Here is a 24,547-nt window from a genome sequence, read left to right as displayed (position 1 = left end):
CAGCACACAGAGAGTTAATTATTTGTGAATCCATTGTAAAGTCAGAGCGAAGAGAAATTTCCATAAAAAATCAGCTGGAATGTTCCTCCACTATGACGTTCCTACCTAAGGATAAGCTGTATTCAAAACCATCTTCATCAAAGAGTATATAACGAGTGTAAGTCTGTGTGCAAACTGCAGATCCACCTGAAGGTGCTGAGAGTCAGTCAGTGCGTTCACCAGTGATCTGAGAGAACACCATGATGCTGAGAATCTTCTTAACTGTGTCTGTCCTCTTTGGACATCAAATTGCTGCACGGGACCCAGAGCAGGAGGTGATCGACCTCTGTGAGGTTATTGACTGTGTCGGGCCAAATCAAGTCACCCAGGACACGGTCAGTACAGCTGAGAGTTTCCTCTATTCTGTTGTGTTTGTACCAGTGGAAATTATTCCATGTTGTTTTTAGTCCCTAACCTGCAGTGCACCAACAATGTACATCCCAACCCTGAACCATGAGGCTGGACTGAAATTACTCCTCGGGCCTCATTAACACTTTCTACATGAGCTGCCATCGCCTGCCTGGCTCCCACTGCCAGCTTGTGCAGTAAGAAGAATATCAGGGCTTCCATCTCCAGCAGCAGGTGAAGGGAGGGGTCAGTGTGCTCACAGAGAGGGGGATGGTGGGGGACAACACAAGGACTGTAGAGTCAGGGAGCTCTCCTACTGCTCCTGTCTTCACTCAATCTAACCCTGTTTCTGAAAGGCAGCTGATCATAGGCTGAAGGTCTCTGTGTTCACTGTGGAAGAGGCCAAGTCTGGTTGTGAGTGGAATCTCCTCAACCCCAACCCTGGATTGCCCCTTAATTCCACATATTTGTTTCAATGAATTCAAATTCTATCATCTGCCCTGGTGGGGTTTAGTCCAGGTCCCCAGAACATGACCTTGGTCCTGGATTAATATCCTTGCGATAAATCCCATTTGGTGATCATTCCTCATACCTCAAAGAATTTCTCTGTTTAAATAATGTGTTAAAACAGACAGAGAGATGCACAACACCGGGACATGTGGGCATTAACATTGGCTCAATGTAGAAGAATTTCAAAAACATTATCTCCATGTTGCTATTGATAACCCAAAGGGACAGAGCATGTGAGTCATACAGGATAACACGAAAGATGAAATAGTGAGAGAGAAAGGGAATGAATCAGGAGGTGCTGCTGTCAGGAATCCCATTAAAAACTCCAAACTCTGTTTCAGACTCAGTCCCTCCAGAACATGAAGGCTCTTCCACACCTGGACACTTGGGACAGTTCTCTCAGCATTGATGCACTTTGGTGGGAGTTCAGTTTATACCATACAGTGACATTTTTTACTCTCATTTCAGAATTATGATGAGGTGACATACGTAAACGCACAATGGGTTGAGACAGAGGTTCATGGAACAGATTTGGAGCAAGTAGTGGAGCTCGGTCTGGACAAACTGTTCAATTATTCGCGTTTTGGCAATACTGAAGGTATATCAGATATCCCATCAAAGTAACAACAGAATATAGTGACTGTTCACTCTTTCACATTTCTTGCTTAATACTTTCTACATCGACAAACACATTGACAAAACATTCCACAATTGTCAATCCCTGGGGATCCCTTGGTCACATGCTGCTATTTTGTCAAAGTGTCACCCTCTTTTGATACTTGGCTTTATGGTCCCAGAATCTGGGAAGGTTTCCCTCTTGTGGTGGGAGTGGGATTTCAATCTCACTGTCTGACTTCAGCCATGATCGCTGAATTGTCCTCACACAAATAAAGGCTCCCTGCCAGGCATGAAGCCCACTGTTGGAGTCCTTTTGGAAGCAGATACACTGCACATTCACCATCTGCTATCCCCTCCATCTCTCCCAAAGACCCACAAACAGCCTCACTCACTGACTTCTCTTTAAACATTGAACGTTTTAAGACAATTAAAACAGCTGAAGTCCTCTTTCCAGCTCTGATGGCTTGGACATTGTCCAAAACTATACTGCTGTCCTGTTGGTACGGTATTTGTCTTGTGAACAGTCTCCTTGTGGTCTCTGGGCTCTCCTTCTAAAGATGACAAACGTAATCTCAGCATTGTAAACACTGCAAATCGATTATTTCGCCATTTAGGGAAGGTCTAATTCTTTCTTGAAACAGCTGTTGTGAACCAAAGTTTAAAACATAATTTCTTTGTTCTGCCTCTCACAATGTGATCTATTTCACGCTGGGGAAATCGAGCAGAGGGAAAACCTGTTTACTACATTGTAAGAGGCCATTCAGCCCATCACGCCTGTGCCAGCTCTCTGAAGGACCACTCACAAAATGCCACTTCTCCACCTTCTCCTCATAGCTCAGCACATTCTCCCCTTTCAGCATCAAATTCAATTTCTGCTCAAATGGGTTTTTGGTCACATTGGGAAACTTTTATGTGTGAACAGGGGAAACAGATGTGTATTGTGCTCTCACTTAGAAGATCAAGGATGAATTTTGTTGGTGGGCCAAAACCCCTGTCATTTGGGAAAACATGGGATTGGTTTATGGTCTTATGATTTAGCTTCTATTTGGGGATTTTCTGCAGTGTTCTTCACTGATGGCAGATGTGTCAAACAGTTGCTCAAGACAGAAAGAGAAACTAAAGTTTGCTGAAGCTCTGTAGGGGATGATAGAGAATGTCAAAGGTGTTTTTGGAATAGAAATACTTTTGGGGTGTGTTTTGAAATCTTTAAATGTACGCTCTATGAAAATAATTCACTTCAATCTGTTTTATTTTCACTCCTTATAAACATTGCCTGCTTCACTGTTCAAAGCAATCTGCACGTTTGAGTGCTTGTGGTTTTTGTGACTGGTCTCTCTCTGAACTAAGAACAATTCACAATATGATCGATCCAGCCACAGGCCCATCTGGGATCTGATTTGGGCTGTAATACCATCAGCTGGGATCATCATATTTTGATTTGTGGCGGAATTTTTTAAATTACTGCATTTAAGAAAGATCTATGTCTTTTTTTTTAAAGTCACAACTTGGCGGTGGTTCGGGACCTAAAACAGCAGCATTGTGGTGATGTTTGTTGCACATTTTAATGTTGCTGACAGCTTTGTGGGAGTTAAAGTAATAACAGTGGGTTATTTGATCAAAATTAAAACTGGAGAATTATCAGATAAATGGAAGGTACAATGCAAAGTAGGATCTCATGCAGATGAGATTGTTCAAGTAATGATCCAACAATGAGAATGTGTTTCATTCATTCCTGGGGTGTTGGCATTGCTGGCTACACCAGCCTTTATTACCTATCCCTCCCTGTCTAGACGGCTGTTAAAAGTCAACCAATTTTCTGCACGTTTGGTGTCACATATAGACCAGTCCAGGCAAGGGCAGCAGTTTCTGTCTCCAAAGGGGTGTTACTGAACCAGAATGGTGTTTATCCCCAATAATGGTTACATGGCTAGCAGTGGATACTTAATGCCAGATTTTTGTTCACCTTTGAACTCAAATTCTACCCTGACTGGATCTGAACCAGCGTCCCCAGGACATTACCGAGCTCTCTGGATTAATACATGAGCAATAATACCATGAGACCATGACGTCTCCCCAGTTGAAGAAAGGAAAATGAAAGTATGATGTCACAGGTGAAAGTAACACAGCTAGAGATAGAAATGACAGGCCTTCAGTTTGGAGAAGAACAGAAATAAGGGAAAGAGAGTTCAGAGAAAGTTGAAATAGAATGGGAGGAAAAGATAAGAAAAATTAAATGGAGGCAAGGTGAAACCAAGCAATCTGAAAGAAAGATAACTTGAATTCTAAAGAGCCAGGAACTCTGAGAACTGGAGGAGCGAAAGAAAAGCTTCAGTGGGAAAATGAAGAAAGGAGGGAGGAGCTTGGAGGATGATTCTGGTTCCAATCAGAGATTTCCTTAAACCAAGAATCTACACAGAATCCTTACATTTACTGACAATGGAGTCAAAAGGTCTTGTGCCTCATCTGAAAAGGTTGTTGAACAGAGGATGTGGCTTCGAGAGGTCTGGACCTGAACAGGACAGTGTGTTTTGGCAGGTACAGCTCTGACTGTGTTTGTCAGATGGTCAGAGGGACAAGCGGAGTAGAACTGCAGAGTACAACACAGTCAAAGACACAGTGCTCAATATTTAGGAGATTGTGCCTGAAGCTTCTCAATTAACAATTAGAATCGCAAGGAAGAAACCTAATTAAAAATTGTCAAATTTGCAAAAGAGAAGGAAATCCTGTGGGATCAGTGGTTCAGGTGTGAGGGGTTGAATAACTTCTCCTGCTCTCCGTTTGTATGTTTGTGTCCACGTATGATGTGGAATTCACTGCCTGGAATAGTGCAAGAAGTCACTTCAATCACAGCATTCAAAGATGAACCTCTAAATAATGAGAGAAAAGATGTGGATGTTTGGAAAGAGAGCAGGTCAGTGTAATGAGCTGGTTACGTCAACCAAACAGCCAGCACAGGAGTCCCCTCCCCCAGCGCTGTGTCACTCTGTGAGGCTATTATTCAATCTGTCACATCAGTGTCTGCCCCACTTCAGCAATGTCACCCTGACCCCTCACCTGTAACCTCTGACTCACTGTCAGTGGCACCACAGATGATCACCGAGTAAAATGTTATAACAGGGTTTTTCTCTATCTACAGAAACAATAGTTCCTATCACTGCACCTTGGTTTCTTGTGGGACGCTTGGTAAATGGAACATTTCCACAGAGATTCAATGTAGGTGTGGCCATCGTTCCTGAAGTTAACAGTCCGCCCACACCTACAGATCAAACAATTAAACAAAGATCGTTATTTTCGGGTCAGTTCTTTGTGAGGTGAGTTTTGATGTTCCAATATTGTGATTAATGTTTCTTTATGTATATTCCTGTTCGGGTGAAAGGGAAGACTGGTTGGTATAGGGAATGCTGGATGACTAAAGAAACTGAGTGTTTGGTTAAGAAAAAGAAGGAAGCATATGTTAGGTATAGACAGGATAGATCAAGTGAATCCTTAGAAGAGTATAAAGGAAGTAGGAGTGTACTTAAGAGGGAAATTAGGAGGGAAAAAAGGAGACATGAGAAAGCTTTGGCAAATGGAATTAAGGAGAATCCAAAGAGTTTTTGCAAATACATACAGGACAAAAGGGCAACGAGGGAGAGAATATGGCCCCTCAAAGATCAGCAAGGCAGCCTTTGTGTGGAGCTGCTGAAAAAGGGGGAGAAACTAAATGAGTATTTTGCATCAGTATTTACAGTGGAAAAGGTTATGGAAGGTATGGATTGTAGGGAAATAGATGGTGACATCTTGCAAACTGTCTATATTGCAGAGGAGGAAGTGCTGGATGTCTTGAAACGGGTAAAGGTGCATAAATCCCCAGGACCTGATCAGGTGTACCCTAGAACTCTGTGAGAAGCGAGAGAAGTGATTGTTGGGCCTCTTGCTGAGATATTTGTATCATCAACAGACACAGGTGAGGTGCCAGAAGACTGGAGGTTGGCAAACGTGGTGCCACTGTTTAAGAAGGGCAGTAAGGACAAGCCAGGGAACTATAGACCAGCGAGCCGGCCGTCGGTGGTGGAAAGTTGTTGGAGGGAATCCTGAGGGACAGGATGTACATGTATTTGGAAAGGCAAAGACTGATTAGGGATAGTCAACATGGCTTCTTGTATTGGAAATCATGTCTCACAAACCTGATTGAGTTTTTGAGGAAGTAACAAAGAGGTTGATGAGGGCAGAACAGTAGATGTGATCTTTATGGACTTCAGTAAGGCAGTCGACAAGGTTCCCCATGGGAGACTAATTAGCAAGGTTCGATCTCACGGAATACAGGGAGAACTAGCCATTTGGATACAGAACTGGCTCAAAGGTAGAAGACAGAGAGTAGTGGCGGAGGGTTGTTTTTCAGATGGAGGCCTCTGACCAGTGGAGTGCTACAAGGATCAGTGCTGGGTCCTCTACTTTTTGTCATTTATATAAAGGATTTGGATGCGAGCATAAGAGGTACATTAGTAAGTTTGCAGATGACTCCAAAATTGGAGGTGTAGTGGACAGCGAAGAGGGTTACCTCAGATTACAACAGGATCTGCAGCAGATGGGCCAATGGGCTGAGAAGTAGCACATGGAGTTTAATTCAGATAAATGTGAGATTACATTAGATTACATTACAGTGTGGAAACAGGCCCTTCGGCCCAACAAGTCCACACCGACCCGCTGAAGCGCAACCCACCCATACATTTACCCCTTACCTAACACTACGGGCAATTTAGCATAGCCAATTCACCTGACCTGCACATCTTTGGACTGTGGGAGGAAACCGGAGCACCCGGAGGAAACCCACGCAGACACGGGGAGAACGTGCAAACTCCACACAGTCAGTCGCCTGAGGCGGGAAATGAACCCGGGTCTCTGGCGCTGTGAGGCAGCAGTGCTAACCACAGTGCCACCGTGCCGCCCACAAGGGTGCTGCATTTTGGGAAAGCAAATCTTAGCAGGACTTATCCACTTAATGGTACGGTCCTGGGGAGTGTTGCTGAACAAAGAGACCTTGAAAGAAGAGTCGCAGGTAGATAGGATAGTGAAGAAGGCGTTTGGTATGCTTTCCTTTATTGGTCAGAGTATTGAGTAGAGGAGTTGGGAGGTCATATTGCGGCTGTACAGGACATTGGTTAGGCCACTGTTGGAATATTGCATGCAATTCTGGTCTCCTTCCTATCGGAAAGATGTTGTGAAACTTGAAATGATTCAGAAAAGATTTACAAGGATGTTGCCAGGGTTGGAGGATTTGAGCGAAAGGGAGAGGCTGAACAGGCTGGGGCTGTTTTCCCTGAATCGTCGGAGGCAGAGAGGTGACCTTATAGAGGTTTACAAAATCATGAGGGGCATGGATAGGATAAATAGACAAAGTCTTTTCCCTGGGGTCGGGGAGTCCTGAACTAGAGAGCATAGGTTTAGGGTGAGAGGGGAATGATGTAAAAGAGACCAGAGGGGCACCTTTTTGGCACAGAGGGTGGTATATATTTGGAATGATCTGGCAGAGGAAGTGGTAGAGGCTGGTACAATTGCAACATTTAAGAGGTATTTGGATGGGTATATGAATAGGAAGGGTTTGGAGGGATATGGGCCGGGTGCTGGCAGGTGGGACAAGATTGGGTTGGGATATCTGGTCGGAACGGATGGGTTGGACCGAAGGGTCTGTTTCCATGCTGTGTATCTCTACAACTCTATGACTTTATGTCACCATCATTCCAGTGTGGGGTGTACAACGTTACAAATCACACAACACCAGTTTATAGTCCAACAGGTTTAATTGGAAGCACTAGCTTTCGGAGCACCGCTCCTTCATCAGGTGAAGACACACACAGACACACACACACTCCCACACTCACACATGCACTTTCTCACAGACTTAGACCACTTTGTATACACACAGACACACACACACACATGCACACATACACGTTTGGGGGTGAATTTGTACTTGCAGAGTTACATTGTACTTTGCTCAAAAACTGCATGAATCCATGTAAGACTCTGTTAGCTCACTTTTTAAGATAGAATCACATGACGACACAGACAGGGACCACAATATCTCAACATCTTATCTGGGCTGACACCAATTGTTACTTTTAACCTGAGAATGTAACTATTTAAAAAAAAATTGTGATTTACATATGAAAGAAGTGAAACTATCATGGTCATTCTAACAGATGAGAGACTTAACAAACAATCACGGTATTTTTCCATATATAATTTCAGTTACATCACACTGTTAACTTTTGCTGTAAATTCTGTGTCTGACAATTGAGTACTCCACAACCACCTGATGAAGGAGCGGTGCTCCGAAAGCTAGTGCTTCCAATTAAACCAGTGGGACTATACCCTGGTGTTGTGTGATTTGTAACTTTGTACACCCCAGTCCAACACCGGCATCTCCAAATCATTCTTGTCAGGGTAAGACTGAGATTAACAGGTCCATCCAGTTACACTGGGACATTGGTCAATATGAATGGTGTTGTGGAGTGGTTCATATCTCACAATCTGCAGCTCCACCTCCTGAGAACACAGGCAGTCCTCCACATTCACATTACTCCAGTTCACACAGAGCTGGCTCCTGGATTCTGAAATTCTCATCTGCAGCATGGTTCACATTTTTCACAGAACACTTTCACTTCATTTGAACAAAGGGTCTTTGAAGCAGTCCCTTTAGTCAGCTTCACCCTTCTCGGTAATGGCAGCTCATCCACTTTAATGAAATATTCCCACAATATTCCCATTCCTATTGATGCTGTTATGGTCAAGTCATAGAGTCACACAGCACGGGAACAGACTGTTCGGTCCAACCAGTCCATGCTGACCATAATCCCACACTAAACTCGTTCCACCTGCTTGGGCTTGGCCCATATCCCTCCAAACATTTCTTATTCATGTTCTTATCCAAATGTCCCTTAAACATTGTACCTGTACCCATACTCACCACTTTCTTTGGATGTTCATTCCACACACAAATCAGTCTGTGTGGAAAAGTTGCACCTCATGTCTTTTTTAAATCTTTCTCCTTTTGCCTTCAACATATTCCCCCTTGTCTTAATTCCCCAATTGAGGGAAGAGACACCTGCCATTCACCATATTTATATCCCTCACGATTTTATAAACCTCTGTAAGGTCACCCTTCAACCTCCTCTGCTCCAGTGAAAGACATCCCAGCCTATCCAACCTCTCCTTTTCGCTCAAATCCTTCATTCCCGGAAACATCCTCGGTAATCTCTTCTGAAACTTCTCTCCAGCTTTAATAATGCCCAGCCTATAACAGAGTGACCAGAACTGGACACATTACTCCAGAAGAGGCCTCACCAATCTCCTGTACAACCTCAACACAGTGTCCCAACTCTGATACTCAAACATCTGAGCAATGAAGGCAAGTGTGCTCAACGCCTTCTTAACCACTCTGTCTACATTTGATGCCATTATGTATCTGAATTATGTATCTGAACCGTTGTGTGACCCTGTTGTACAACATCACAAAAGACCCTACTTTTAATTGATTAGATTCCCTACAGAGTGAAAACAGGCCCTTCGGCCCAACCAGTCCACACTGCCCCTCCGAAGAGTAACCCACCCAGACCCATTTCCCTCTGACTAAAGCACCTAACACTATGGTGTAATTTAGCATGGTCAATTCACCTGACCTGCATATCTTTGGATTGTGGGGGGAAACCCACGCAGACACGGGGAGAATGTGCAAACTCATACAGACAGTCACCCGAGGCTGGAATCGAACCCAGATCCCTGGTGCTGTGAGGCTGCAGTGCTAACCACTGAGCCACCATGCCGCACGTATATTGCATAACTCATATGAAGTCTACCTGGCTGACCTCATTACAATCACTGCATCCTGCCCTCTCTGAATCCGAGAACAGAGGCCTGGCCTTTTTCTTTTGTAGCTGCTCCTGGGGTGTTTGAGCATCGGGTCAGGTTCCTTTAACACTGCCCCTGAGAGAGGCAGCTTGTGATTGGCAGTAACTTGCCTCTTACCTCTGGAGCATCTCTGAAGACGTTCATTCGGATCTTCAGGTGACAATGGCATCAAGGTGGTGACACCCGCCATGTCCATCTCAGATTCCGAGGTCTCTTCATCGCTTGATGGACAGGGAGAACCCACGGCTTCTGTCAGCTCTTCTGATGTGTCTGGCTTCTCGGGTCAGTTTGGATTCCGCACTGTTTGCGCGTTTGCAGCTTTCATGTGGACCATGTGCTTGTTCAGGAATGTCGGACCAACATGAACATTATACATCACTGGACCTGACCTTGCACTGACCATGCCTCTTACCCATTCAGGGCTCATCCTGTGGTTCCTACACTAAACATTGTCCCCTGAAGTAAAGTGTCTTTCGTTCACCAGAGTCTTGTGTCCGGCAGTGACATTCTCAATGCCACTGACATACCCCCACCCCCACCAACCCCCCAACCCCACCCCACCCCAAGCAGGTCTGGGAAGATCAGGTTTAACCTGGTGTGGCATCTTCTCCCCATTAGCAACTCTGTTGGATATATCCCTAGAGTTGTAAGCGGGGTGGTCCTGTACTCAAATAGGAGCCAATACAGTTTGATATCTAATGAAGCCATTGGCTGTTCGTTAAGCATGTCTTCAAAGCTTGTACTGTTCTTTCTGCCACACTATTGGATGGTGGATGGTGTGGAGCTGTCATTATGTAAAATGCCATTTGACTTTAAGCAATTCTCCAATTCTCTGCTGGTAACTGATGGCCCTTTATCTGTGACCAACAGTACTGGGAGGGCGTGTAGTGCAAAAGATGCAGCTTTTCTATTGTCGTCCCCATGTTTGATGAATGTACTCTATGCACATCCATCCACTTTTTGTAGGCGCCTACAATGAGTAAGAACATTGAGCCTGTGAAAGGAGCCTGCAGAATCAATGTGTAACTGAGTCCAGGATTTACCGGCCATTCCCAAGAATGTGGGGAGCTGCTGGTTGTAATTGTTGCCCTTTTTGGCACTCTGGGCACTGCCCCACAAATGTGGTTATGTCTGCATCTAATCCCGGCCAACCGATGTAAGTTCTTGCCAAAATCTTCATTTTGAAAACCCCTGGATGACCCTGATGGAGTTCAGCCAGTATCTGGTGGTGACCTTTGCTCCCCATAACAAATCGCCATTGTCTACTGTGATCTGGTCCCTCCAGGTCCAAAAAGGTTTCAGATCTGGTTGTGATGGTCCTTTGGTTTCACCCATCACCACCAGCTGTTTTAGTTCTGCCAGGACCAGATTTTTCTGCATCTAAAGTCTGATATGATCAGCTGTGAAGTGTGTCCATAACATTTCAAACCACGACGGACTCTTCCTGTGGTACTACCACCAGTGGTGTATCTGCCATTAGGAGGTGGCTCAATGCATCTGCATTTGTTACTTGGCCTTCCTGATGGTGTTCCAACTTGTAATTATACACACTTAGTATCATAGCCCAACATGGGAGTCAGCCTGAAGCTAGGGCCGGCACTGCCTTGTCCTCTTTAAGGAGACCAGAAAGGGTTTGGGGGTCTATTCTTATTACACATTTACATCCAGAAAGGTATTGGTGGAACTTCCTGACTCCAAAGTATGACCATCAAACCTCCCTTCTCAATCTGGGCATGTTTACGCCTTACATTAGCCAGTGTCCTGGATGTGTACGCTATTGGGCGTTGCTCTCCATTGTGCCACCTACCAGCCAATGGGAGCCTGATTGCTATATGGGGAGGCATCACATGTTAATAGCAGATCTCACTTGGGATGATAGCTGTTTCTTCACTTCCCTGAAAACTGTGCCTTGGCTACATGCTCATTTCCAAGCTAACCCTTTTCTAAGAATTGATGCAAAGTGCTGGGAAGGAGGCTCGGTTATACACGAGCATTCCGTAATAATTCACCAGCCCAAGCAAGGACCTAAGCTCCCATACAGACATGGGAGCCGGGGCACCTTTGATCGCCCTCATTCCAATGGGTTTCACCTGGTCTTGTCAATGCTGTGTCCCAAGTAGGTCACTTGGGGGTGCCTGAACACACATTTCTCTCCACTCTAAGCTGTATACCCACCTGGGAGAAATGTCGAAAGAATATGTTAAAGTTCTCCAAGAGTTCTGTATTGGTCTTCCCTGCTATTAGCGTGCCATGGTGGAAAATGTTCTCCATCATCCGCTGAAAAGTTACACAGGCTGACAATACCCAAATGGCTGTCCCATATACTGGTACAATCCCAAATGGGTATTGACTGTAGTATACTTCTGGGAATGCTCATCTAACTCCAATTGCAAGTATAGGTGGCTCATGTCCAGCTTTGTGAAGGACTGGCTCCTGCCAGCTTTGCATATAAACCACCTGGGTGAGGGATTGGGTATTTATCCAGCCGCAAGAAGTGGTTGACCATTTGTTTAAAATCCCCACAAAGGTGAACCAACCCATCTAGTTTCACAATCTAGTTTCACAATCAGTCCGATTGGTGCTGCCAATGTCCCAAACTGGACCGCTCTGATGATTCCATCACATTCCAGCCTCCTGATTTCTGCCTCGACTTTTGCCCGTAAGGCAGTTGGCTGTGGGCGAGCTTTCCAAGATCGTGGAATTGCTTCCTGGCCAACTATCCCTTGATAATCCCTAGACCTTCCTGAAAAACTTCTAGGTATTTAATTAGAACTTCACTCAGGCAGCCATTTTCTAATCAAAAAGGTTTGCCCCATCAAGCTTGGGCCCAAGCCTTTTAGCACTATCAGCGGTACCTGAACCAGCTTATAAGAGACACAGAGCTGAAAATGTGTTGCTGGAAAAACGCAGCAGGTCAGGCAGCATCCAGGGAACAGGAGAATCGACGTTTCGGGCACAAGCCCTTCTTCAGGAATGTCTCCTATAAGAGACACAACCAAAGTTGGATCGGTAATCTGTAAATGTTCTGTGCTGTGGGTCCTCAATCTAGCCGAGGTCTTGAGTAAACAAGTGTTGAAGTTCTGAGTCAATTTTGCGATCTGTGATCACTGAAATGGCCAGGCTGGTTTCAACCTCCATTAGAAGCAGGTGCCCATTTAACTACATGTTTATTTTAATTCCTTCGAATTTGGAAGTTGTTAAAAAATGTAACTGTTCTAAACCAGATGTGAGTGGACTTCCCAGGGTGTGCACTCGCCTGGATACTGACCTATAATTTTCCTTATTCAATTTAGGTCGAGTGGGATACTTTTGCTGTCACAAGTCCTAATACCGGAAGCAACTACAATTGCTTGCTGGCCCGGATCATAAAGAAAATTTTAACCCTTTGGTCAAGACTTGTCTATGTCTTGGGGTTTTGATGTGATCTGACCTGGTGGCTGTCTGTTCAGTGTATGTCCTGAGTGAGGCTTTGCAATTGCCTTCACTCAAGTGGTGTTCCCAAAACTCAGTCCCAATGTCATATGCCCATTTAAAAATAAAACAAGGACACATTCTCTCCAATACTGGGTCCAGTCATTGGCAAGATCGAACAAATCAAACTTGCCAAATAACAGCATGATGCCAGAAATGCTTACCACAGCTCAAAGGCACCTGTTGTAAGCAAAATTCTTCAGGAGCACACTTTGCTCTCGTCACCACTCAACTCCATACAGGCCAGTATCCCGTCACCAAGTCACCCTTTATTTAATCATGGAAAGTCCTTTGATACTGATCCAGCTTCCTCAGAACCATCCCAGAGTGTGAGAATGTCTGATACTCTTGTCCTTGTCTGTCAGCCAGGGCTCCCTAATTGGAGGATGTTAATCTGGTCCAATCAAGGAACTCCTATTCTCTGAACTCTATCTGGCTGACCTTGTTACAATCCTGATAGATATCCTCCCCTCTGCACTCCTTCCCCAGCACAGCAGCCAGTAAATGGGCTTCCTTGCTAAAGGTAGTTGCCTGATAAAGATTCTGAGAGAGTAAATTCTAAAATGTGCAGCTGGTTACGAGTACACAAATATAGCATGTGGTCATTCATTAAGGTGTGTTTTGAGCAGAACAAGTCAGGGTTCCACTGAATTCACTGGTAAAGAAAAACAATCAGTGTAAGCAATTTGTTTCAGGAGCTCTGAACTTGGGTTGATTCCCTCACTTTACCAATTTCTTTTACTGTACATTCATAGGTATCTTGTGCCTTTCTCTTCAATATGCAAACTCCTGATTCAGTTTGTAGGAGGTTCAGAAATGCTTGGGGCCAATGCAGAGGTCAGGTACTCTTTAATGATCAGTTCACCACTTTGGTAAATCCTTCAAACCTCACCGTTATTTACATGGCCAGTCAGAAATGTGGTCTCCTACCCAGCTGGACAGGTGCAACAAGATTCATGAAGCTCAGTGCTAGCCAGGACTCAGCACTGCATTGGAACAGTGTCGCTGTTACCACCAGTGAAATCCATCCTCTCGGTCACTGGCACATCAAGACTGCATTAATGTACAACTTATAAGGATATTGTTCGCCAAATTGATTTTGTGCCTGATACCAACAATCCCAATGACCTTTACTACTGAGAGTCACATGAGCAGTGATATCATAATAGAATTGTACAGCATGGAGACAGGCCTTTCAGTCCAACTCGTCCGCGCCAACCAGGTGTCCTAAACTGAATTAGTCCAATCTGCCTGCGTGTCCCGCTAAACCTTTCCTATCCATGTCCCCATAGAAATGTTTTTAAATATTGTAATTGTAGTCAATTCTACCACTTCCTCTGGCAGGTCATTCCATGCACACACCATCATCTAAGAAAACGTTGCCCCTCAGGTCCCTTTTAAATCTTTCCCCTCTCACCTTTCAACCTATGCCCTCTAGTTTTGGACTCCCCACTGTGGGGAGAAAACCTTGGCTATTTTCCATATCTATGCCTCTCATGATTTTATAAACAGAACCCATTCACTTCACTTTCACCTCCAAATTTCTCTCCTACTCATGCATCATTCTGACTTGGCCATTTGTCACTGATCACCGAACCATCTCAGAATTCCCGACCTGAACACATTCTGGAGGGGTGTTGATGACATGATCTCTCCAGTCTTGTGAGGACTGAATCCACAGCGCAGCATATGGTCCACACCTCAGATTGAAGAGATACAGAACCTCTGATCCTGACCACCCTGTGTGAAGGATCAGTGAGAAGAGGGTGGCATTTAACCTGGTGGAGCAGCAAAGGTCATTGACCTTCCTCTACACTAACCCAGTGGCTGCCACTGACCAGGCTGGCAAGGTCAGGTGTTGTGCCTTCCTCTGGCAGTGCCAGGAGAACAGGATGTCCCTCCTCTGCTCTGCCCGATCCACAAGGATCTCAAGGTCGCTGTCCATGAAGTGAGGTGCTGATATCTCCCTGTCTGATTCCATGCCAAATATATGGAAGTGGGCAGTCAGGGACTGACTGCGCTTGTCCAGATCATGATGGCCTTTAAATATGGTGCCTGTGCTCGGGATCCCAGGATATCTCCACAGTGGAGAGTACTTCTGTCTACAGAGAGAATTGGGCTAGCATCAGACGAGAGGGGAATATTACCCAGTTAATGAGGCAAGTTTGGAGTGAACCAAGAAAAGTACAGCACAGGAACATGCCCTTTAGCCCACCAGACTGTGCTGCCACGAGATGCCTTTCTAAACTAAAACCATTTTGCTTCTCCACTGTCAGTATTCCTTTGTTCTCTGCCTATTCATCTGTTCATCAATTTGAATTTCAGAACCATGAGATCATACTGCAGCTGTACAAAGCTGTTGTGGCCCCATTTGGAGTATTGCGTACAGCACTGGTTACCGCGTTATAGGAAGGATGTGGAAGCTTTGGAAAGAGTTCAGAGGGGATATACTAGGATTTTGCCTGGTATGGAGGGGAGGTCTTACGAGGAAAGACTGAGGGACTTGAGGCTGTTTTCCATGAGAGAAGAAGATTGAGAGGTGACTTAATTGAGACGGACAAGATAATCAGAGGTTTCGACAGAGAGAAAGTGAGAGCCTTTTTCCTCAGATGATGATGGCTAGCATGAGGGTACATAGCTTTAAATTGAGGGGAGACAGACATAGGACAGATGTCAGAGGTTGTTTCTTGACTCAGGGGGTAGTAGGGGCATGGAACGCACTGCCTGCAACAGTAGTAGACTCGCCAACTTTAAGGGTATTTAATGGTAATTGGATAGGCATATGGACGAGAATGGAATAGTGTGGGTTAGATGGGTTTCAGATTGGTTCCACAGGCTGATGCAACATCGAGGGCTGAAGGGCCTGTACTGCGCTGCAATGTCCTATGTTCTATGTTCTATGATCTAAGTCCTGCGTTTGCTTGTTTTACCAAAATGCAACAGCATAATTTATCCAGATTAAACTCGATACGCCACTCCTCAGCCTATTGACCCAATCGATCAATAACTCTTTGCAATCTTACATAAACCTCTTCACTGTCCATTACACCACCAATTTTACTGCCATCCACAATCTTACTAACCATGCCCTCTATATTATTTCAAACTGTATCAATATCTGTCTGATCAGACTCAGTGACTGAGCTTCCACAGTTCAGCAGGCAGTCTTCCAGAATCAATAAAACTGTGAAGATTTCAGAGTAAAACCCAATACATCCACATCTCACTAGCCAACTCTATCAATATGATGGGATATGGATAGTCAGGTCCAGAGTTGTGTCAGATTTCATCCGATCAATTTGTGCAATACTATTTGTTCACTAAGACTAATCTTCTCCAACTCCCTATTCTCACCAGTCCCTTGGGTTTCTGTTATTTTCGAGAGATTATTTTATCTCCCTTTCTGAATGCAGACACAGCATAATTGTTATTTAGCTTCAGTGGAGAACCCCAAACATCTTACTTCTTTGAGATGTCTGATATCTGAGGAAGTGAAAATGTACCCGTTATAAGGACAGAGGGTGATGTCAGAGTTTGAGATGTCAGTCCCATGAGGAACACCCTCTGAGTTCCCAGAAAACTCTCTATAACCCGGGAAGAAAACAATGAGTCCTGTGGGAATTTTGTTTGATTTCAAATAAATGTCCCTTTGTAAATCAGATTTTGTAACAGAAAGGATACAGCTGAGGGATTCTTTATCCCAAAGGGTGTAGTTATAATAGATGCGACTGGAGTCAGTAGCTCACAGGCTGGTAATTGAATGGAGGTGATCAGTGTCTCGCCCACTGACTGGAGAGCTGATAACAGACCCACATCAGCTCTCTCAGGGAAAGCTTGCTGCATTCAATGACCCTCAAGCACTGCTGGCTCCTGGCTGCTGAGGCACTGTACCTGAGAGACCTAGCATCAGCACTGACTCCCAGGCTGATAGGTGTGTGATACCAGGGAGAGGATCACAGGACACTGTCATGGGGTTGTGGTGTGGGTGAGGTGGGTCAGTAGAAAGGGCAGGAGTGTGGGTCTCTCTAATGGCTCAATCCTGATGTTGGTTTATTTTCTTCCTCGTTCATGCGATTTGGGTTTGACCTATCCCCAATTGCCCTGGAGATGGCGACAGTGAGCTGAGTTCACGAACTGCTGCCATCCTTTGGGTCCTTGGGCATCCACAATGCTGTCAGAAAGGGAGTTCCAGGTATTTGATCCAGTGACACTGAAGGAACGGTGATATATTTTCAAGTCAGGGTTGTGTGTGGTTTGTAGGGGATCTTGCAGGAGGTGGTGTTCTCATGTAATCACTGGAGAAAGTGAGGTCTGCAGATGCTGGAGATCAAAGTTGAAACTTTCTTGCTGGAACAGCACAGCAGGTCAGGCAGCATCCAGGGAACAGGAGATTCGACGTTTCGGGCACAGGCCCTTCTTCAGGAATGAGCAGAGAGTGTTCAGCAGGAGAAGATAAAAGGTAGGGAGGAGGGACTTGGAGGAGGGGCGTTGGAAATGTCATAGGTGGAAAGAGGTCAAGGTGAGGGTGATAGGTCGGAGTAGGATGGAGGCGGAGAGGTCAAGAAGAAGACTGCAGGTCAGGAAGGCGGTGCCGGGCTGGAGGGATCCGGCTGAGACAAGGTGGGGGGAGGGGGGATGAAGAAACTGGTGAAGTCCAAGTTCATCCCCTGCGGTTGGAGGGTTCCCAGTCGGAAGATAAGACGCTCCTCCTCCGACCGTCGGGTTGTTGTGGTTTGGCGGTGGATGAGTCCAATGACCTGCATATCCTCGGTGGAGTGGGAGGGGGAGTTGAAATGCTGTGCTACAGGGTGGTTGGGTTGGTTCGTCCGGGTGGCCCAGAGGTGCTCTCTGAATCGCTCCGCAAGTAGGCGGCCTGTTTCCCCAATATAGAGGAGGCCACACCGGCTGCAGCGGATGCAGTAGATGATGTGGGTGGAGGTGCAGGTGAATCTGTGGCGGATATGGAAGTTTCCTTTGGGGCCTTGGAGAGAAGTGAGGGGGGAGGTGTGGGCGCAAGTGTTGCACCTCCTGCGGTTGCAAGGGAAGGTGCCGGGAGTGGAGGTTGGGTCGGTGGGGGGTGTGGATCTGACAAGGGAGTCGCGGAGGGAGTCCCGCGGAGTCCCGCATCTCCTCCACTTCCCGCTCCTCCGCCGTTGAGCCCCGCCCCTCCAACCGCCACCAGGACAGAACCCCACTGGTCCTCACCTACCACCCCACCAATCTCCATGTACAGCGCATCATCCGCCGTCATTTCCGCCACCTCCAAACAGACCCCAGCACCAAGGATATATTTCCCTCCCCTCCCCTATCAGCTTTCCGTAGAGACCACTCCCTCCGCCACTCCCTTGTCAGATCCACACCCCCCACCGACCCAACCTCCACTCCCGGCACCTTCCCTTGCAACCGCAGGAGGTGCAACACTTGCGCCCACACCTCCCCCCTCACTTCTCTCCAAGGCCCCAAAGGAAACTTCCATATCCGCCACAGATTCACCTGCACCTCCACCCACATCATCTACTGCATCCGCTGCAGCCAGTGTGGCCTCCTCTATATTGGGGAGACAGGCCGCCTACTTGCGGAGCGATTCAGAGAGCACCTCTGGGCCACCCGGACGAAGCAACCCAACCAACCTGTAGCACAGCATTTCAACTTCCCCTCCCACTCCACCGAGGATATGCAGGTCATTGGACTCATCCACCGCCAAACCACAACAACCCGACGGTTGGAGGAGGAGCGTCTTATCTTCCGACTGGGAACCCTCCAACCGCAGGGGATGAACTTGGACTTCACCAGTTTCTTCATCCCCCCTCCCCCCACCTTGTCTCAGCCGGATCCCTCCAGCCCGGCACCGCCTTCCTGACCTGCAGTCTTCTTCTTGACCTCTCCGCCTCCATCCTACTCCGACCTATCACCCTCACCTTGACCTCTTTCCACCTATGACATTTCCAACGCCCCTCCTCCAAGTCCCTCCTCCCTACCTTTTATCTTCTCCTGCTGAACACTCTCTGCTCATTCCTGAAGAAGGGCCTGTGCCCGAAACGTCGAATCTCCTGTTCCCTGGATGCTGCCTGACCTGCTGTGCTGTTCCAGCAATAAAGTTTCAACTCATGTAATCACTGCCCTTAGTCCTTCTAGGGAGTAGAGAGCACAGATTTGGACGTTGATGCCAAAGGAGCAAGCTGATTGGTTGAAATACAATCTGAGTGATTTTCCAGCCTTCCCTATACAGGCAAGTGGTGTGTAGTCTATTCCACTCCTGACCCGTGCCTTGTCGATGGTGGACAGGGTTCAGTGAGATACTGCAGTGTATCTTGTAGATGGTACACGTTGTTAACTTTGTGTGTTGATGGTGGGAGGAGACATTTCCAAAGGAGCTGATTTCCGGGGCTGAGGTGGGAGAGGCTGCCCTTGTCATCCAGGCTGTGTCTGAACAAATGTAATATTAAGGAGTTCCAGCAAAACTGGAATCAATGGGAACTGGGAAGAATTTCCACTGGTTGGAGTCATACCTGCACATGCTCATTAACCACCTCCCTCTTCAATGGGACTGACTGAAGCCGTCTCAAAGCTGTCTCTGTTACCAGTTTCATTTCATCCTTCATCTCAATTGACCCCTCCTGAGAAATCTTTTCTGTCCCTTTCAGGTGTTAAGGAACACCAGCCCAAATAAATCTCTGAAGAAGAGTCCCACTGAACATGAATCACTGACTCTGCTTCTGTCTCCAGAGATTCAGCAAGACCTGGACAATATCTGGGATTGGGCTAACAGGTGGTAGGTGACATTTAGAATGGAGAACATAAAACATACAAGAGTGCAGCACAGAAACAGGCCCTTCAGCCCAACATATCTGTGCTGACCATTCCTAACTACCTGCACAAGGTCTATATCCATCTGTTCCCTTAAATGTCTCTTAAACTTTACTCCCATATCTACATCTTCCAGCACCCTGGGTAGCACATTCCAGGCACTGACCACACTGTGTATAAAACCTCCCCTCGCACATTCTCCTCTCACCACAAACCTGTGCCCACTAGTGTTTGAGATTTCCACCCTGGGATAAAGACTCTGACTATCCACCCTCTCCATGCCTCTCATTATTTAATATACTTCCATCAATTCATCCCTCAGCCTCTGATGTTCTAGTGAAAACAATCCGAGTGTGCCCAAACTCTCCTTATCTTGATAAATCTCTCTTGCACCATGTCCGAGGCCCTCACTTCCTTCCTGTAATCTGCAGCTCGACTTTGCAACATTTATTCTTAAGCCCCAGACTGATGAAGGCTAACATGCTGTTATGCTTTCATTATCACTTTCAGGGAGCTATGGACTTGACCCAAGATCCCTCTGCAGATCAATCCTTGCCATTTATTGTATAATTTGGAATTCTTCCATTTGACCTTCCAAAGTACATCATCGTCTGGATTAAACTCCACATGCCATTTCATTGCCCATCTTTCCAAGTGATCTCTATTTGTTGCTGTATCCGTTGACAACCTTCCTCACTGTCCATAACTGCACCAATTTGGTTTGCACCACATAACTGTCAGGCACTGACCATCTCCAACAAGAGAGAAGGTAAACATCACCCACTGACATTCAATGGCATCACAGTCACTGGATCCACCACTTCAGTGAAAACAGACACAACATATTGATTCAGCTCCTCGACCACTTCTCTATTCCTGAAAATAAATCCATCCAACTCTGTCTGGAATGGACCCACATCCGTTTTAGCCAAATCATCACCAGTGGAAGCTTTTGCAGTCCATTTTTGATTTTTAAGGATTACATTCATATTCAATTCTCCTGTTCCTTACAAGTTTCTTCATCCTCCTTTGCGGAACCATTCTAGTGAGGACTCTCTGCAACCTCTTAAGGAGACTCATGTATTCCCTAAAATGTGATCATCAATGGCCACAATGGTCATAACAGAATTTCATAGGGGTTCAGCAAAACTTCCTCGATTGAGGAATCAATCATCTCGTTACAAAGTCAAGGCCCTGTTTGCTTTGCTATTCACTCTCTCAATAAAGATCGGTGCACCAAGATTTCCCTGTCCCTCTGCCATGCAATGTTTCGAACAGTGCCGTGAAGTTTATGTCGACTCTCAGAATTCCTCACCAAAACTGTATCCCCTTATCGACCACGGGACTGTCCATTCTGATTGCTTTTCAATTCTGTTCCTGTCGCCATGATGGAACGGAATGATGGAGGGTTCCCAATGGGCTGAAAGCCTGACTCCTGTTGCTGTTGCCCTGTAACCTACTCTGATTCAGACAGGTTTTGTCACGAGGAATGAGAATTAAATGTCTATATTCTTAATTCCGTTGCAGGACTATTCCCAACATGACTGATGGGAAACAATGTGAAGAACTGATCCTTGATTTCCTGAAAGAATTGGAAAAAGACAAGAGAATATTTAATGGGAAATTTCTTTTCTTTTGGTATAAGAAAAATGGACTAACACAAATAGCTTTAGAAAAGGAATTGAAATGATTTTTTTCTAGAAGGTTATGTTACCTTTGTACATTTTGAACAGTGAGATGTGCTTAATTCTAAAACTGTTTTGTCTTCCCCAAACTACACATTGCATTAACCTAGACTACTGTGCATAACTCTGGTCTCCGTACCTATAGAAAGATATACCCTTCTCCCTCACTTCCAGAGAATGTAGTGACTGTTCCTTAGACATATTATGGACATGTGCCCACTTTGGGAATTTGATCAATTCCACCAATGTCCTATCTCAGAAATCCCGGTGTCCTGTTTATAAACACTGCCCTCTACTGGCAGTCAGTTATTGTATTTCCAATCAAGAATACAAGCATTTATTCTTCATTCAAAATTATTCAGTTGCATTAACATCAAAAGGGAGTACTTAGTTCCCCATTTACAGTCACTGTTCCCATTGGTTGTTTAGTCCAATGATTCCAATCAATGGAATTATCCAAGTTTTTCTGCATTGGCCCCGGAATTCTGATCGGGAGACAGTCGTTGTCACCGACACACTTCCCCCATTCCCCCAACCCGACAACAGCCCCGACATGACCGTGTCAGACTGGACAAACCCCCTCCACCTGACACCCATGACCCAACTGGTCCCAAAACTCCATCACCTCCTCACCAACCCCAGGATTCTACAGATCCCTCATCACTGACCACTCCTCCCCTTCGCCCCGACCGCAGCCCCATTGGAATGGGACACCTCCCCCCCACCCCATTACCAGCAAAACAACAGCCCCTCCCTTTCACCAGCCTTCACACCCCATTCAGCCCAACCCCACTAACCGTAACGCTGCCCATGAACAGGCACCCCCTGCTCCAGCCAACTACATTCACCCATCACCACCCAACACCCACCCAGCCCCTGCCTCACTAACCTGAAACCCCACCCAAAGTGACCCAGGTGGAAGTGACTCTGTCCAGACAAGGTAGCCCCGCACCCCATCCTGAAACCATCTGGACCTGGCATATCCCCACCCTCCATACAATCCCAGCAAATCCATTAATCCCATTCCACTCCATTTTGATCCCAGCAAAACCAACATGCCTCCTCTCCACCAATCTCTTGTCAGACCCCATAGGTTCTCTCACTTACCTGACAATATACCCTTCCACCCCAGTACCATTCTCTCCCACTCCCCTGGTCCTCTACCTTCCTCACCCACCTCCATGCTAACCCCTCACACACATTCCATTGAAACCCCTCACCCACCTGCCACTCTGTCCATCCTCCTTCCCAACCTCTCACCAACTGCAGCCCCTCCCCCTCCTACCTATCATTCACCCTCCCTCCACACTTCCCTCCACTCTCACCTCCGCACAATGGTTTTCAGCTGTCCTGGGGGCTGTACTGTCTTGTCTTTCCCCCGGGTCATAAAAAAGAAGATCCACCATTCAATGAGATCATTGCTGATCTTCTCCTTCAAATCCACTTTCCCACACTGTCCCTCGATTGGGTAATCTGTCCAATGATGTCATTGCACTCACTGTAGTTCACTCTTGGGTACGGAGAGTGAAACTACTGATGTCATCCACTGCTACAACTGAAGTGAGATTTTTGTACTCTTCACTCCCTTCGTAATAAAGGATAAGATACTGTTTGTTTCTCCAGTAGCTTGCTGAACCTGTACATTAACGCTCTGTGCTTGTCGTAGAAGGACATCCAGGTCATTCTGAATGCTACCATTTTCCAGTCACTCACCAATTCTAAACATTCCATTGGGATATTTTTTCCACATTTGGCTACCATTACATTTCCCCAAATTCTATCCCATCTGCCCAGTTTCTGCCCCCACCCTCAAACCCATATGGAGGAACCATGTGGTCTTCCAGCCACACATTAACCAGACATCAGGTTCCAGCTCTGGTTGCCTTGACTGTCCCTTTAATATCCTTTATAGTGAGGATTTCTCTTCAAAACTAAATTATTGCTCAGTGTTTCAGATTCATTTGGTCATTGGTGACATCAGTTTAAAGACTTCTTCCAGCACGTACAGAGGGTTAAATTCAATTGTAGATGGGGAGCTGGGTCCTTCACTGGGAAGCAGGGATTAAATGTTCTTTTCTCTAATCTTGTTTGAAAAGAATGAATTGTGTACAGCCTGAGACAGGATGGTCCTGGTGATGGATTATACTTCTGTTTAATCTCAGTCATGCTGGGTCAGAATGCTTCACGTTGATGTGGTCAGAGCTCATTGACAGTGGGAGGGATTACAGAGCCTGGTTGTTTGAGGTTGGTTGGTGCTGGAACTGCCCTGTGGAGTATTCCTACATGGAATGGATTTGTATTCCATCAATACTCATTGTTGTGACCCTTTTGGAATGATGTCCATCTTCATCTGAAAGTTAGTGACACATGAGAATCAGTCAGCTTTGTGCTATGGTGTCTGAGGTCAGAGGTTTCACGTGTTGAACTCTGCAGCACGAGGGGAGGGGGCAGGAGAGTGGGAGCTTTCATTGAGGGTCAGAACCAGGAGGGGTCAGTGAGAGGAGGAAGAGGGATGTGGCGTGGAGCCTGGAGGAGGGAATAAAGCAGCTTCAAACTGGTCCCTATAATGGGGAAAGAATCCCAATGTGAAATCAGAATCCAGAGTCAAATGATAGAATAAAATTCAGCTTCAGATCTCCTCGCCCCACACTGGTAGCTCCCACTCACATACAGACTGACTGAATGTATGATTGAAGAAATGATCTATTCCAATATGATTCCTGTTAACAGGCCGTTCATTCACAGGCTTCTCGTGTGGAGTGAAGAAGCCATTGTCTTCGAGTCAGTGTTTGTCTGTGTTTTTCTAACTGCTGGGAATGTATTCTCACTGTGAAATAAAGAGGGTGATGCATCACAACACTCAGTCTCCTGTTCAATTCTCACTCTGAGGGAATTCCGGGTCACTGCTCACATCACAATTTTAACATTATATACAGCCTTCCACATTTCAGTGAAATACATGTGTCAAAGTATTGAAGATTAAAAGTAATAATTCTATTTCAGAAAATGATCCCAAACTAATGGAGGGCATTTAGCCCACTGTGTGCATGAGCCATGGGCAAGGTGAGATTGGGGATATAAAATCATGGAGTTACATGTATGGTTCAATGATTAATGTGTGTGGAATGGCTTTCAGTTTCACAACATTCCAGGTGCAGTCTCCCTGATGCCTTGTTCAG

General features: G+C 45.9%; 1 protein-coding gene across 1 annotated transcript; it reads left to right on the top strand.

Annotated features, from left to right (window-relative positions):
• The first annotated feature begins 233 nt into the window (after positions 1-233).
• On the top strand, positions 234-24,219 carry LOC148151755 (uncharacterized). Its single transcript, XM_087976507.1, has 4 exons — positions 234-374; positions 1,366-1,495; positions 4,652-4,826; positions 21,211-24,219. The coding sequence occupies exons 1-4, from the start codon at positions 240-242 to the stop codon at positions 21,371-21,373; spliced, it is 603 nt and encodes a 200-aa protein (XP_087832633.1). The 5' UTR covers positions 234-239; the 3' UTR covers positions 21,374-24,219.
• Positions 24,220-24,547: the final 328 nt, after the last annotated feature.

This window comes from Chiloscyllium plagiosum, unplaced genomic scaffold (genome assembly GCF_037043375.1).
Source record: "Chiloscyllium plagiosum isolate Xiang-an unplaced genomic scaffold, Cpla_swu_hap1 HiC_scaffold_3, whole genome shotgun sequence".
NCBI lineage: Eukaryota > Metazoa > Chordata > Chondrichthyes > Orectolobiformes > Hemiscylliidae > Chiloscyllium > Chiloscyllium plagiosum.
Note: the sequence above shows the minus strand (reverse complement) of the source record. Positions and strands in the feature narration are given on the sequence as shown.